This window comes from Micromys minutus (assembly GCF_963924665.1).
Source record: "Micromys minutus genome assembly, chromosome: 14".
Lineage (NCBI taxonomy): Eukaryota > Metazoa > Chordata > Mammalia > Rodentia > Muridae > Micromys > Micromys minutus.
In genome coordinates this window covers 30464288-30480338 of record NC_137983.1, presented here as the reverse complement: position 1 = coordinate 30480338, position 16051 = coordinate 30464288, and the positions used below count along the sequence as shown (strand labels likewise).

The 16051-nt window shown below is 34.4% G+C and overlaps 1 protein-coding gene across 1 annotated transcript in view; it reads right to left on the bottom strand.

Annotated features, from left to right (window-relative positions):
• MSR1 (macrophage scavenger receptor 1) overlaps positions 1 to 16051 on the bottom strand; it is a gene marked incomplete at its 3' end in the record, with an annotated part of 80723 nt that overhangs the window by 63259 nt on the left and 1413 nt on the right. The window contains exons 2-4 of the mRNA XM_080928336.1: positions 10921 to 11026; positions 9367 to 9480; positions 1483 to 1892 (exon numbers count right to left, since the gene is read on the bottom strand). Of these exons, the coding sequence (XP_080784462.1) occupies positions 1483 to 1892; positions 9367 to 9480; positions 10921 to 11026 (630 nt within the window). The remainder of the gene's footprint in view (positions 1 to 1482; positions 1893 to 9366; positions 9481 to 10920; positions 11027 to 16051) is intronic.

The following is a 16051-nucleotide window of genomic DNA, read 5'->3' as shown; positions in this document are numbered from 1 at the left end:
AACTCACAGACTGTATGAAGTCCAAGAAATAAAGAAAACAAAAAAATATACAAATATTTACAAAACAAGAAGACTTTGACTATTTCCATGTTGCGTTTTGTTTTGCATGTACTTTATGCTTATTGTAACTATTAGGTTTCCAATGCATACTGTCAAGCCCTTGAAAAAAATCAAGTACTGACTAAAAAAATATATTCACATGGTTTTATGTAAAAATTATTTTAATGTCTGAAAAAACAATACTGACAAAAATGTATAATTTTAAGCAAAAAATGTTTAAAATCTGTACATTTATCTTTGTTTTGTAAAATAAAGTCGTTTAAAAAAAAGAATAATATTAAATGTATATTGTGTTCTATAATTGGCATGCATTTAAGAAAATGTTTTAAAAATTGTGTATATGTGACATGTGTGTGCATGTGCGTGTTTGTGTGTGTGTGTGTGTGTGTGTGTGTGTGTGTGTTTTATGTATGAACATGGTGTATATGGTTATATATTCATCTATGTGAAGGTATATATATTGCCACATTAACATGGGGAGAATAAATGTCTTCTGTCTTGTTTTACATATGATTTCTTGAAGATAGACGATTTTTGAATTTCTGGAGACTTTTATGTCTTCATTTTTATCACACCTATAGCTGTATTAGGATAACAGATGTAAGCCATTTTATCCAACCTTATGTGGGTTCTGGGAATCCATACAAACTCTAGTCCTCATACTTATCCATCAGTGTTGATTCACTGATCTATCTCTCCAGTCCTGACTTCAGGTTTTTAAAAGATCATGCTTGGGTTAGAAAAACATAACTAACCACTTGTTGCTAAAGATACTATGGTTATTGGATGAAAATCTACAACCACTAACCTCTAAACTAACATGATCATTAACAATAATCTATGAAGTCCTTATAGTATGTAAGTAGTCTTTACCTGCAACCAAGGAAATTTCTCCCTGCAGCCAATGGTGCACACTATAAAAAAACCTACAACAAATCAAACTGCAAGGTGGTGGAGTACAGTTCCAAAGAATAGGCATCCCTGTGCTTAATGATTAGGTAACATTGAGGAAGAAAGGGAAGAAAGATAATAAGAGTGATTATCAAGGAGTGTGCTGTGAGATTATGTCTCGGAGAGATATCAAAAGCTTTGTCCACTGAGTCTCAGCAACATTACTACTCAAATGTGGACCGGACATCATTGACAACTGTATGTGGGCCAAACCGGACAAAGAAGAACATGAGGCTTCAACCCTATACCTATAGGTGACTTAGGAAATCTGGAAGCAGGAAAAATGGTCTTCCTAAGGAAATAACACATCAATTGTTGTCCAGTCCTAAATGGTCAGTCTGAAAACATAGATACAAGTAGTATTATAAAGGCCAAAATAAACCAGGTTATTTTTATGAACATAAATGGGTACACATATCCATGGAATATGGTACCAGAATACTGCCATACCATTGTCTTCTGAAGGCTTACCTCCTGTTGCTTTGCTGTAGATTGCCGGACTTGGAGATTCAGTGTTTCTGTATGCAGCTGGAAATCAAGCAGTGTTGTATTCAGACTTTGCAAGGACTTGGAAATTGCATCCAGTGAATTCCCATGTTCCTGGACTGTTGAAATCAAAGAATTTAACTGCAGAAGAATATCATTAAGTCTTTGGTCGGTTGCCATGTTGAGATTCTGGAAGCGTTCTGTGTCTACAAGTTTGTCTTTGGAGTCTGCAATGCTTTGGATTCTCTCCTCCATGTCCTTTATGTGTTCCATGGCAATGGTGAATCTCATTTCTGCTTTACTGGTGTTTTCTTTTTCAATCATACTTTGAGAGGTATCACTTGTGTTAACTGAGCAAACTAAGCAATTCTTCATTTCCCAATTCACAAGCTGAGCTGGATATTTAAATAAAAGTAAATCAATTTCAGTTTCTATCATTTTGGAATCATTATCCCTATGTCTTTACATTCCAACCTATTGCAGAGTGTCAGATACTTGCTTTAATCAATCATTTAGTTTTTATTAATTAGACTCAGTATAAATCACCTAGTCACTTCTATGATTTTTATGTTAGAACTTAACCTAGTATAGATCAGTCTTTCTGATTGCTCATTATTAGTCTTCTTGGCCATTCTTAGTCAATAGAGAAAATTCTCCAGTCTGAAATCTACTATACCCTGCTCCATGAACTACTTACAGTTAATAGAAAATGAGTTCATGTTAAGGTAGTCTTCTGAAATTTTCTTAATGGACATATTTCTAGTAGGAAGACAATTATAAAATAATCAAAAGACTAATGAAATCCTGATGATTAGTAAACTGAAGATACCGGAAAAATGGCTACCTTAGTTAAGTAAGTTAATTTTCCTAAGATGAAATTGGGAAGACATATTTGCTTCCTTAAAAAAATTCATTGTTCTCATTTTATCCTGTAGTAAAATACTTAATCATAGTAAAAAATATGAAGAGATAATTTAAAATATGTATCATCAGTCTGAACTAAAGTCTAATGTTTGACTGTACATTTATCAAATCATATTTTTCCATTAATATCATCATTATATTAACTGTTTGTGAGAGAGGGCTTCAGCTCAGCTTGGCCGTAAAGTAATGCAGCCCAATCTAACCTCAAACTCATGATCCTTCTGCTCAGCCCCAGTCTCAGAATACCAGACCCCAGAAACTGTCTTTTATTTTAGTGTCATATTATAAGCACTTTTTATTTTTAATTTAATAATTTTATTTAAAAAATTTGGTAAGTAAATTATATCCCATAATGGATCTGGCAGACTTGCTTTGAAATACCGCAAATTAAGTTTGCGTCTACTTTCAGTAACACATTAAATGTTTTAAAAAGCAGTCCTGTGTTGAATCACATCTTCAAGAATAACTGTTCTAGTCAATGAAACTTGCGGACTATAATGAGCTGCTGAAACATGTTTGCAATCGGGTATGTGTTTTCTAAATGAGATAATTATTTTTTTAGAATGATATACAATGAGATTAAAACACAAAGGAAAAACACACAGAGCTTAAAGATAAAATTATATGTTATAATCATACAAGATGAAGTAAATGCTAAAATATTTTACTACTACTTTACAATAATATTTGATGAAACTTAGCAGATTAGAACTGTTTATATATTTTTGTCTGAAAGCTCCTTTTCCATTCTTATTAGTGTAAAGCATAATGTTTTCAACATGTGACAATATAGAGCAGGAAAAGAGCATTTAACACAGTGAAAAGACTTAAATACATGGCTTTACATGAATCTCTTGACTTTCTTAGTCACAGAGTTTTTAAGAATTAGATAAAACAGCTGAAATGTCTACTTAGTACCATCACCAAATTTATGTTTCGCTGGAACAAACGCTGCTCGTGAGTCTCCAGGCCTCATTTGTCAGGCACCTTGTTCTTGGTAGTCATCTAACCTGCCCTTGTGCAGATTCCTTGAACCATGTAAGAATGTTATCAGTTTCAACAATACTTGAGAGTGAGTTGAATAAATATTTATACCTCATTGTAGGCAGGTGGCATTGACAAAATTCTGCTGATTATATACATGAAAGAATATCTTATAGAATCCTTGCAGCCATAACCCTCAGGGAAAAAATATCTGCTAGCTAATTATTACTTATATTAACAATGAATCCTTATATGTTTCCAATTAAAATATGTTATATGTCTGTACTTAGTCTTCTATGATGTTAGTTTATTGAATATAGTGATGAATCAATGACAAAATTAGGATGTGATCTATAACAGGACCACAATTATTGTATGTCAGTCATTTTGATTTTCTTAGCCCATCAATATATTGGACATACAAGTATGTTTATTTGCCAAAAACCACCACGTTTATGCAGACTCATATATATGTTATATATACTGTTGAGTCCTTGTAAAGCTAGTTACCTGTATCTTTTTAGGGCTGACCATTTAGCAATGGACAACCACTTTTGTTTTTTCCTGGTAAGGGGGGGCACCTCTCCTGATCCCAGTAATATTTCATTGACTGTGGTTTTGAGAATAGTGTTGATATATATGTATATGTGTGTGTGTTTGTGTGTGTGTGTGTGTGTGTGTGTGTGTGTGTGTGTGTGTGTGTGTATTTCAAGAACAATTGATGGGGAAAGATGCCAGGAATTTGAAGGAGAGCCAGGATGGGTATATATATATGAAGGTTTGAATGTGGGAAAGGGAAAGAAGAAATGTTCCCATTGAATTACAATTTCAAAAATAAACAAAACTGACTGGGAAGGCAATTATTGTCTTTAACAATAAGCAACATAAGTGAATAATACTTTTATAACTGTTTCAAAATCATGACAAACATCGCTACATTTAGTCATCAGTTAGGACATTAAATAGTTGGACAGAGTGCTTAGATTATCATTTATAACTCTGCTTATAAAGCATTAGCTTTGTATGAGTTATTAATGTTCAGGCTTCTATTTTACTGTCTGTGTAAATAGAATATAGGTACTATTATTAACAATAAATAAATATTTAAAAATTTTATAGACCACTTCCCAAGATTAAAAAGCATTTGATGTTTCAGGATTGATGTGTCACCATACTGTCTAGAGTTAGATAAAGATTAACTATATTACAATTATATAACTATATAGTGTAAATGTATTAATTAGTTACATTTAATAAAATATATAAATAGTTAAGTATATTGTGTAATATAAAACATTCCTTCCTCAAGTGAGTTATGTTTGTAAACACAATAGTTTTTACTTTATTTTTTAGAACTATGCCATATTTGCTTCAACAGAACTTTACTTTGAAAACAATCGTTATTTCATATAGTATAATAAGTATGATTTTCAGCATAGATAAAAGAGGCCTGATTTTGAAAAAAATTTCACGAACTATGATATTTATTTGACAATATATACATGAGTTGACAGTAATGATATTTTATTCATTTAAAAAACATAATATTTCTTGTCACCTTAATCATGAATGAAATTAACTTCAGCTTTACTTTCCGTACCAATAGGTAACTCAAGTGCTGGAGCACTTACTTAGCTTTATAGGGCTTTCTAGGCATGCATGTATGAGTCATATACTCCAATCTATGCCAGTAATCAATTAACTGTGTTTGTTTTAATGTAAAGGCTCCAAACATTCATATATTTCAGGTAGTATACCTGTTTGAAAAGGATTAGGAAAAAAATCCACAAGACCTAAAGTTTACAGAAGACAGCTAAAAATCTGGGAACAAGAGATGTGATCTTTCCCAGAGAAGAACATACCAACCTGTTTTCTAGGGTCAACAGCCAGTGCTGAAAAGACACATAAAAATAACATTTTACAGGTTGATCTGACACTACTGTTATTATATGTACATATAATAATACATATATTACATGCACATATATAGTGTATGAGGCATGTGTGTGTATTTTACATATAACAATAGTGAAAAATAAGCCATTGATTTGAAGGAGAATGTGGAGGGGTATTTAAGAGAGTGTGGAGGGTGGAAACAGAAAGAAAAATGTGTACAATTATATTATAATCTTAAAAGTAAATTTAAAAAGAATAGCAGAGATTACACTTTTAAAAGTTCACATTTTCTATCTTTTCTTGAAGAAATGGCATTCTGTAATGTCTCTACTCTGTACTGAAATAAGGCAAACTTTTATGTTCTATGCAAGTACCTGGAGAGCTGGTGATATTTGATTCTACCCATCGTGTTTACTCTTTCATGTTAGTAATATCTTTTCCCATCCAATGTTTATATTATTTTGAGAAAAAAATTCAGTAATAATTTATATACATCAGTTCTATAAAATATCTTCTCATCCTGGTCTAGTCTCATGATATTATTTTCTGTCAGGAATACTTCATATTCTTTGCGAGAGGTACTGTATAATACATGCCACCAGAATAATAGATCAACTTTTTACATATGAGCTACATTAAATTTGGAAGGTTTGTGTTCATTTTATCTCAACTACCAATTCATATGTTGTGCCATAACTTTCAGCAACTACATGTGCAATATTTTGATATGATGTCTGTATATGTAATATATTTTACCTCTTCTGAAAGATCTTGGGACCTGGTACCAAGAGTTATAAATGCATTAACAATTACCTGTTCTAAGTACATGATAGTCACAATGAGTTCTGCTAAAAATTCTGATGAATTTGGAAGAAGTACTAATTTATAATATTTGGAACATTTTCTTTTCTATCTGTCTTGATTGATACCTACTATAATTTTAGGAAACAGCAAAAGACATATCAATTACTAGCAATCTTAGAGAAAATGTTTGACTTGGTAATATTTCTAAGAGCCCCAAAATCTTGAGCTTGATCACAAGCCTGGATACTATTCTAACTGGTATATATATATAATATATATATATATATATATATATATATATATATATTATATAATTATATATATATAATTTTGTTGACACCAAACAAAAATACACCATTCAAGTGTATTCCACATTGCAGAAGAGTATGTGTACATGGATAACATGTATGTAACCTCACTAATGGGGAAATAAGGAATCTATGTTAGGAAATTCTACTCCCTTTATTCAATAGCTGTTACTTATTTGCTTTTTGCTTTGGTTGCTATGCTTCGATTTTTGTTTTCACTGTTAATGATTAAAACAGGAGCTCTTTAAAAAAATATTCTCTTGGTTGACATTATGAAATTTCTATTTTCATGGATTTTTTTTCTGGACAATCATGTTTTATTATAATAACCAAGTTACAATGAAAGACAGTACACAAGAGAGGTTAAGATACAAAATCATAGACGGAAACACATGCTCCATTACCAAGGAGTTTCAGTCTTTTGGTGTGGATAATGAAGATAATTATAGTGTCTGCTGAAAGGGTAATTGTAAAGATGTATTAAGAGGATATGCTGAAAGTTTATAGCCTTGTGCTTGGGCAGAGTCAATGATGCAAAATGATAAAACAATAGCTGCTTTTAAAATTGTTGTTAATTTCTTTGGCTTTGCTTCCTGGGTAGAATTTTTAATGTGTTTTGAGATTCTCTCTCAAGTTTCCCTTAACAAAGGAACTGTGGTTTTCTATTTAGGAACATTTTCTTAGGCAGATTAATATGCACATTTAGATGAACTGTTCCTAAACCTTTCTCTTGATGAGTATATAACAAAAGTATTGGGGGTGGGTAGCATAGAGAAAAATGAATGGCAAGACCAGGAACTTTGAATATCAATTAAAATCTGACATGTCTATTTAGGCAAGCAGCACAGTTGAGAAAATATTTTTGCTACCTCTTGCTCTGAGTTCAACTCTAGCACCATGAAAAACTAAATCTGTGGATGCTCTAACCTCAGTACTCAGAGGTAGGGACAGGAAGACCAGATATTGAAAGTCATTCTTAGGTACAAGCAAATTAGAAGCCAGCCTCAGAAAAGAAATACACAATAACAACAATAACAAAACCACCAAGGAACAAAAAACCAAACCAACCAAACAAAGAAAAAACATTCATTTAAAATTGTTATATCCATTCAAGCAGACTTCTTAGAGAAATATTTTCCTGGAGAATATCACATAGAATGCAAGTAGCATATCCTACTTGTAAAAATCCTAATAGATGTTGCTGTGTTATTGTTGATATATGTTTTATATTAGAGCATGTGGTACATATTAACTAGATATAATAATGACGTAATATTACTCTCTGCTTTCCACACTTGGCATATAAAGTTTTATGCAAAGCAAACATGATTTGCTTGGGGATAAACATTGCTAGTGTAAATTACCATGCTTGTTTTCATATTGACAAGTACTTTAGAAACAGGGTGTTACTTTTCTCCACATGCTTTAGAATGTGCTGGAGACATGCTAAAGAACCACAGTTAACTTCATTCTTTTTGAGGGGAAATTTTTATTATATGTTAATTGGCATTTTAGGAGTGTTGATGCCCATCACTAAAAGTATATAAAAGTGTGGGGTTAATATAATTTTGAAATAGTCTGATGTGCCAGCACTTTCTTTAAAACAAAACGAAAAGAGATTAGAGAAAGTTTAATATAAAAATTCAATTACATTTACATGTAACTGCAAAGAACAACTGCAGTATAAAATTCAAATTCATTAGCATTTGCAAAAGCAAGAAGAGAATCCAATCTCAGTCATGTCTCACAGTATATATAGAAGACATATGAAAAACTTGGAAAGAAGTTAACAACATCCTAAATAAATGAAAATGCATCCTATGCATTATTTTATGTTTGCTTATAATTAAAAACATGCAATTCACACACACACACACACAAACACACACACACACACACACACACACACACAGAGTCACACATTTTAAATAAAATCTTTCCACTTGTGATAATATTCCCTTGTGATCATGATTCCTAGTACTGTAAACCTAGATGGGAGAACATACTACGACCATTCCTTTACAGCAATAACATTTCTGACTTCACCCGGAATACCTGTTATCTATGACCACCAGTAAGTGTAGCTCTCACATTTCATCTGAGAAGATTCCCCCACACCCCCATAGACTGAGATTGTTGCAGAAATCCAAAACTCATCGAAATCTGGAGAGAAAAAGACTGTGGTATACCTATCCCAAATTGATACACTGACAACACAACCTCGACTTTTAAGGTTCAGTGAACATCACAGAACAGAGGGACAGAAAGACTGTAAGAGTCAGAGGGCCAGAGGACCTACTGAAAAATTGTGTCTCCTATGTATGCCTGGGATCTGCACTATTGAAATGTCAACAGTGTGAACAGCTAGAAAAGACCTGGAAATAATAACACCAATTGACATTTTAAATGGAATAAATCTCACAAGACCCTATTCCTGGATGAAGAGCTGAATATAGGCAGTTAGTAGCTTCTGGTAAAGAATCAATCATCTGCAGGAATGAATTCCCTGATATGTTATCCAATCTCAAGAAGTCAGACCTAAATGTATATACTGTTAACAACATATAATAAACTTAGGAGCAGTATTTACAAATTTATGTATCTCTATCTATCTGTCTGCATATATATGCACAATAATAAAGAATAATATATAATGATTTTGAGAAAAATGGAGGGACAAGGGAGGAGTTGGAGGGAAGAGAAAGAGAGAAGGACAGATATAAACCTAGCCCACTATCTTTATGTCAGAATTTTTATTTTACTCTCTTACATTCTGTTTGAAAAGTTAAAAGGTTTCTACTTGACATTACAGAATCTCTTTCCATTGAATTTGTTGAAACATAGAAAAGTTTTGCATATGAAGTTTCTTACAGATCTCCTGGATAGCAGCTGCTGTAGCTCCAGGTTTACAATAAGCAGATGAATGAAGTTTCAAAATTCTGGGATACGGTACCTGTCACTATTCCAACAACAGGTATTAGTACTGCAAACACAAGGAGGTAGAGAGCAACAAGGGCAGTTTTGAAGGACTTCAGTTTCTCCTGAAGAGGGGAGCCATTTTTAGTGTCTAAAACAAAGCAAAAAGAAAACAGAACAAATCCCAAACTATTATTAAAAAACTTGATTTAAATCCTTGTAATTGGTGCAGGCAATAAGATAAAGTGGGTAAGGTGCCTGCCATACAAGTAATAGAATATAATCACATATGATTTTATATTTGTACATCTCACATGATTTGAATGTAACACAATTATTTTAGTAAGACAAAATGATTTACATATCCTGTGAATAGAACAGAATGTAATAACTGTATTTATTTTCTTGGCAAGCATTCATATAGAATATGTATTCCTATAATGGGGTGTTGACTGCAGTTACTAATGCAAAGAACAAATTGTAGAGTATGTATTTATTGTTTTAGCATGTGGGTTTCCGTGCTTCTATGTCTTTCTCCATGGCTCTCCATGCCTCACTTTTGATACAGGGTCTCTCATGGAAAATTAAAAGAACAACCCATAATACACATAGGCTATAACTGTCTCTATTTCAGGCAGAGTAAATGTAAGGTCTATTTGTGTAGTATGTGTGTGTCTGGGCCAGGAGTCAGATCACTTGAAACACAAATGGTTATGAGTTGACATGTGCATGCTAGGAACCAAACCCAGGTCTTCTGAAAGACCAAGTGTTCTTGACACTGTCCCTTGCACTTCATTTTCCACACAGGTTATGTTACTGGACCTGGAAATCCCAGATTTAATTACACTGGCTTCACAACAATCCCCAGAGATCTTCCTGTGTCTTCTTTTCCAAAACTGGATTACACATATAAACTGTCACATCTGAGTTTTATCTAAAGGCTAAGATTTGAACTCATGTATTTAAACTCAAACATGATCCTTGAAGGTTTTGCATGCTGTTCGCTCCATTTGAAATGTCTACCTCTTTCCTCTCCACCCATCTTCTCAGATAGGGGCATCAAGGGCTGATATGCTGTCCTGTCATATTAAAATGGACCAGGTGGTGTAGACATTGTTCCTCTATGCTCTTGTCATAAACTGATTCATCTGTTGCAAGTGAGATTTTTATCTCTCAAAAAGATTTGAAGACCTGCTGGTCTTTGATAACTATGATGGTGATTTTAATTGGGACCAGGATCATTGTAGATTAGTTGTGTGTCAATAATGTATTGTGATGTAAGGATGGTTCTGATGTAATGGTTGGATCTTTATAACAAAAGAGCATACAATTACAGAGGAAAATAATCCTGGAAGCAGGAAGCAGAGGCATCTGTGATGCAGTTAAATGGCAGGACTAACAAGAATTGTCAGAAAGCACTGGAAGCTGGGAAGTTATATGCTCTTCAGATGACCTATGACCACTTTGGACACCTCGATTTGAGACTTCTGGGACAGAGAACTGTTAGAAATCATACGGACAGACAGACAGATCCCTATTGATTTAAGTCACCCAAATGGCTACCTGTGTCACCCTGTCATTTTCTACTTACTGTGAGGAAGATATGCTGTCATTGAACGTGCATCAAATTTCACCGATTCTGAGTAGGAGTCAGCATCCTCTGGTTCATGAGGGCAGAGCTTTTGTTTCTCTATCATCTATCAAACACAGGTAGAATACATGAATGCCATATGAAATTGCTGAGATTGGTTTTCATGTTGTTGAAAGTTAATATTTATAACGAAGATTCAATTTTAGCAAGCAAAATGTCTAATTAAATATACACATCATATAGAGCACTATATTAATCTTTCTCATGACTTTCTTTTTTTTTTAAATTCAGATTTATGGGACTAGGAAGACAGATGCCAATGAGATGCCTGCTACCCAAGCATGAATACCTGAATTTACATGCCAAACATTCTGAGAAGCTATAAGTAATGTAGCCCTGATACTTGGAAATGGAGACAGAAGAATCTCCAGAAATAGTTGGCTAACTGGTATGAGTCTAGATCACTATGAGAGATTTAGTCTCAAAATATATGAAGCAATGAAACAGAAAAAAATATATACTGCATTGATTTCAGGTCTTCTTATACAACTGCACATAAGTTCATTTGCACCTCCTCCAGACACTCACATGCGCACAAACATGCACTGAGACATACATTGCAGACTTAAAAGGTCACATTCTTCACATTCCTGAAGACTCATTGCTGTGCTGTTCTCTCTAGAGGTCAACTTGTTTGCAGACATGTGGCCTTTGTGTGTGAGAAAGAGTCATCTTAGTTTCCAAACAAAACAAAACAACCCCAAGTGATAAAAAAGTAACTAGCTGGAGAGAAAACATGACTTCCCTTAGAACAAATAGTTATACATGTTTGGAATAAATATTTCCGGTGACTCTCTGGACTGAAGTTATTAAATATCACTTGGTGATTCAGACTTCCTTGCCAAGGAATCTGTTTATCAGCTTAGAAAGATATGGTCACATCACTAGATTTAAACACACAGGAAAAAGTATTTTTTTTGATTATTGTTGCTTTTACTTCATTAGTTAATTTATTCTTCTGTTATATATTACATCACTTTCATACTCCCAGTACCTCCCACTTACACTTCCCCTCTCGCCCAGATCAATTCCTTCTTTCCCTTTAGGAAGAGCAGGTCTCTCAGGGATAATGAGTTACTATAAGAATCGACACATATCTTCATACGGAGGCTGGATGAAGCAACCCAATAGGAGGAAGTGGTTCCTAAACCAGGCAAAAGTTACTGTTCTTTTATTTCCTTCCATTATGCCATCTCTCTCTCTCCTTTTCTCCCCTCCTGTACTTTTCTCTTTCTCTCCCACACTTTCCTGTTTTTTAGGTTTTTGTATTCCACAGCATAAACCTGTTCTTTTGTTATTCAAGTTCAATCAACATTCTACTGAAAAATCTTGCTTTTATTTTTGTTGACAGGTATCAAAAGCCTTGAGTGTCTTCATAAAGAGCTCAATGAACCATAATGTCAGACTTTCTTATACTTAAACTAAGAGGGTCAATAAATTACAATTCTAGATTGGTAGGTACTAAGTCATCTATGAGAGAAGCAGAGTCCGGTTTAGAAATACACAGTCATGTGACTACACAAGACAGCATATTCACAAGATAGCAAAGAGAATCTTGAAAGTTTTCAACAAAAGGAAAATGTAAACACTATTGTCATATAACTCAATGCATATGATATATCAAAATATCACCCAGCACTCACTAATGGTTACAGGCTTATATTTCACAGTTTAATTATGACTAACGTTAGGTCAGTGGTTAAACATTTACAAAGCACATATGAGGTCTCATGCCTAATTCTAATTATAAAATAATCTAAGGGGAGTTGGCTTTATTTCCAGCTTCTGGTGGCCTCTTTGACCCTGTATTAACATAACATGTTCCAAAAGAACTTAGTATTTCAATTGGTCATATACATAAATACATAAGTACAAACATACACACACACACACACACACACACACACACATGTTGGTGTATGTGTGTACATAAGTACAAACATACACATGTTGGTGTATGTGTGTGTGTGTGTGTGTGTGTGTGTGTGTTTGTGTGTTGCTATGACTTGAAACTACCTATACATCCAAAGCTATCCCTTGGCACTCTGAGGAAGTCTCATCTTCTTGCTTCAACAGCCTGTGCTTCCAGCATAATCGAGATGTCTATTTCCTAGGTTTTCCTCAGCTTTTCCAGAAGTCAGAACATTAATATAAGAAAGTACGAGCCTGATTGGAATGTGTTGGCTAAACTGTGATTTAATTTTCTTCTCTATATATTTTGTTTCATCCTTTTTGACCTAGAGCCAGGCTTACTCTTTAGAGGTTAGAAACACAGATGGATGGTTCTGCCTGGTCCTCCTTTGCATTCTTCGTGTTTGTCAGTTTCAGCTGTCCTACTGGCATTTTCAGGGACACATTACTAGATTTTGGCCAGAATAGTTGGAGGCGGCATTATTTAGTTAGGAGGATGTTTATCTAACCCAGTGTTCACCCTCTAAATGTCCATAATAGCGCGTAAATCACTGCATCTCTGATTTCCTTTCAGTGATTTCTCAACTGCGAAAATGCCTATGCCCTGATATACCAAAGTATTGCTACAGTACAGCACACCTCTCCCTGGAAAACAACAAGTTTTCTGGGCTTACTTAAAGAATGAGGCTGAGGAGTTCCTGATGGAAATATTTCTGACCTCTGTGGAGGCCCTCCTGAAGTCTTCAGCCAGCATGGGTGATAACTTCCTCATGTTCGCATAGATGAGCTCTTGTTTTCCTACTAAATGCTTTACCTGCCCCCCTGAGTTCATAAAGCCACAGGCAATTAGGACACAACTATATACAAATGCTTGTGAGGAGTGGCCACATCCTCAGTTTATTGGCCCTCAGGAGTAGCCCTCTCTCAGTTTATTGCCTGTAAATTTTAGCCTTTAAAGGGTGTATATAGGGGGAAGGAGGGAAGGAGAGAAGGAAGGGAAAAGAGAAGTAATGGGGGAGAGACAGAGAGACACTGAGAGAAAGACACAGAGAGAGGGGGAAGAGGGAGAGTGTTAGAGAGAGAAACAGTTATATGGACTATATTTAATCAGGAAAACAAACCTAAGAAACATAAACCTGAGAACTATTTCGATTAGTGGCAAAATGAAAATGATCCAGCACTTCAAGACAGATAAACCTTTGATTATTTTCTGATTGATTTTGATTGTTTTTGAGACAATGTATCATTATGGGAGCCAGTCTGGCCTTGACATGCAATCTTCCTCCCACAGACTCTTACTGATGTGTCTTGCCCCATGCCTTGACTGTGAGTGTGCCAGGGCCCAGGTCTAGCCCATCACTGGTCCTGTAACCTCTCCCCACTTCCTTTCCTGAAGATTTCAGTGCTCATGTGCCAGGCACAAGGCTCTGTGTTTGATCCCCAGAGCCATAAAATAAAAACACAACAAAAACTTAAAATGAAAAAGTTCATTCATGGAAAAGAGGGCGTATTTTTAAGGATGATTATATTTCATAAACCTATGTATATCTAAAGGAAAGTTCAGAGTTCACATATATAAAATTAAAAATAAAACTTGCTTCCCCCCATGTTTTTTTAATGATAAAAAATGTATCATTAATACGTCCCATGCTGCCTAAAATAAATTTATTATTAAATTTACCAGATTATTTCGGTCTCTATCTGATTTTATTGTTAATATTTGGAAATGTAGGAATACATAGACAAATCCTTGTTAGCAGCATGTGAACAGCTTTACAGCACTTGTCTGTGACCTTAAGTGTAATTTCCATGTTAGGAGCCAAATAATTTCACATAAAGTGACATTTCCCAGCACATGCCTTTATCCTGATAAAAGATTGTGAAATCCTTTGAGCTTGTATAATCTATCAACAGGGTCTTCTCGTGAGAATTGAAACACATCTCTGCCATATCAGCTTTTTATGAAGGGCCAAAAGTTCATGGAAGCAGCAACAGGAAAGCCATATGAAGTAACTCAGAGGTTAGCACTAACCACAGTCTTCATTTTCAGGCATTTTGTCATGAAAACAATGTAGTGACATGAAAGCTGAGATAAAATTCAGCTTCCACCATCTGGCCACTTCATTACAATACAATCCATCATTACCGCAAGACACTTGAGTCTTTGTGCAAAGGTCTGGGCTTACACAGTGGGAGCTGCAATGTGCGTATTGATTGGTGGGACACGTTTTCCTTAAAAGTATGGTTTTATTTTCCTTGAACATCTTTTAAAATTTAAAAATAATGAACTTTATGACATGAGTAACCCATTTATACAACCACTGGTTTTTAGAACCACCTTTTTACAGGAGCTCACGATTCTACTTATACAGGTAATGCTGTCATGGCTCCTGAGGTCAGTTAGCCTCGTTCTTTTGGTATCTGTTTGATTTTGCACCAGTGTTGAAGTACTAGACAACATGAAAACTATTTTGAATGTCTTGGTATCTACTGCTATTTACAAAGAGGATATACACATACATATATATTTGAATAACGTGTGAGTGTGAAAATTTTAAACCAAATTCGTCATCATAGAATTATTAATGAGAGCTGTGATATTTTAACACACTTTTAGTTCCCTGATCATAATTAGCATGGGAGAGATATTTCCATGCAATTATTTGTTATTTACTGTACCACTTGGCTATTGCCTGTTCACATTGCTTGGACACTCCAGGAAAGCTTTCTTATATTCACGTATTACACAGTAAGGAACTTGTGTGTCTAGCATCTATTAACTATTTGAAATTTTGTTGGTACTAGCATTGAACTTAGAAATAAATCTCTGCTAAGCCAAGGCACTGAAAGAAAACCATACATCTTACTTTTCATTTTGAGACAAGATCTTACTGAAATTATTCAGTCTGGCCTTGAACACACTCACTAGCTTAGGAACATCTTGGCATTCCAAGCAGCCCCATAAGAGGCCTGTGGCCATGTGTCTGGCCATTTGTCTTTAATATTCTTATATTGCATTTCTTCTAAGATAAATGTATACTTATATTTTCCATGATTACAGTAATTTTTCTCAATTCTGGGGTAAATTACCCCAATGTAACCTTCCTTATTCTTTTAAAATAAATACCCTGCCTTTAGGGTAGGTATCTGATATTTATAT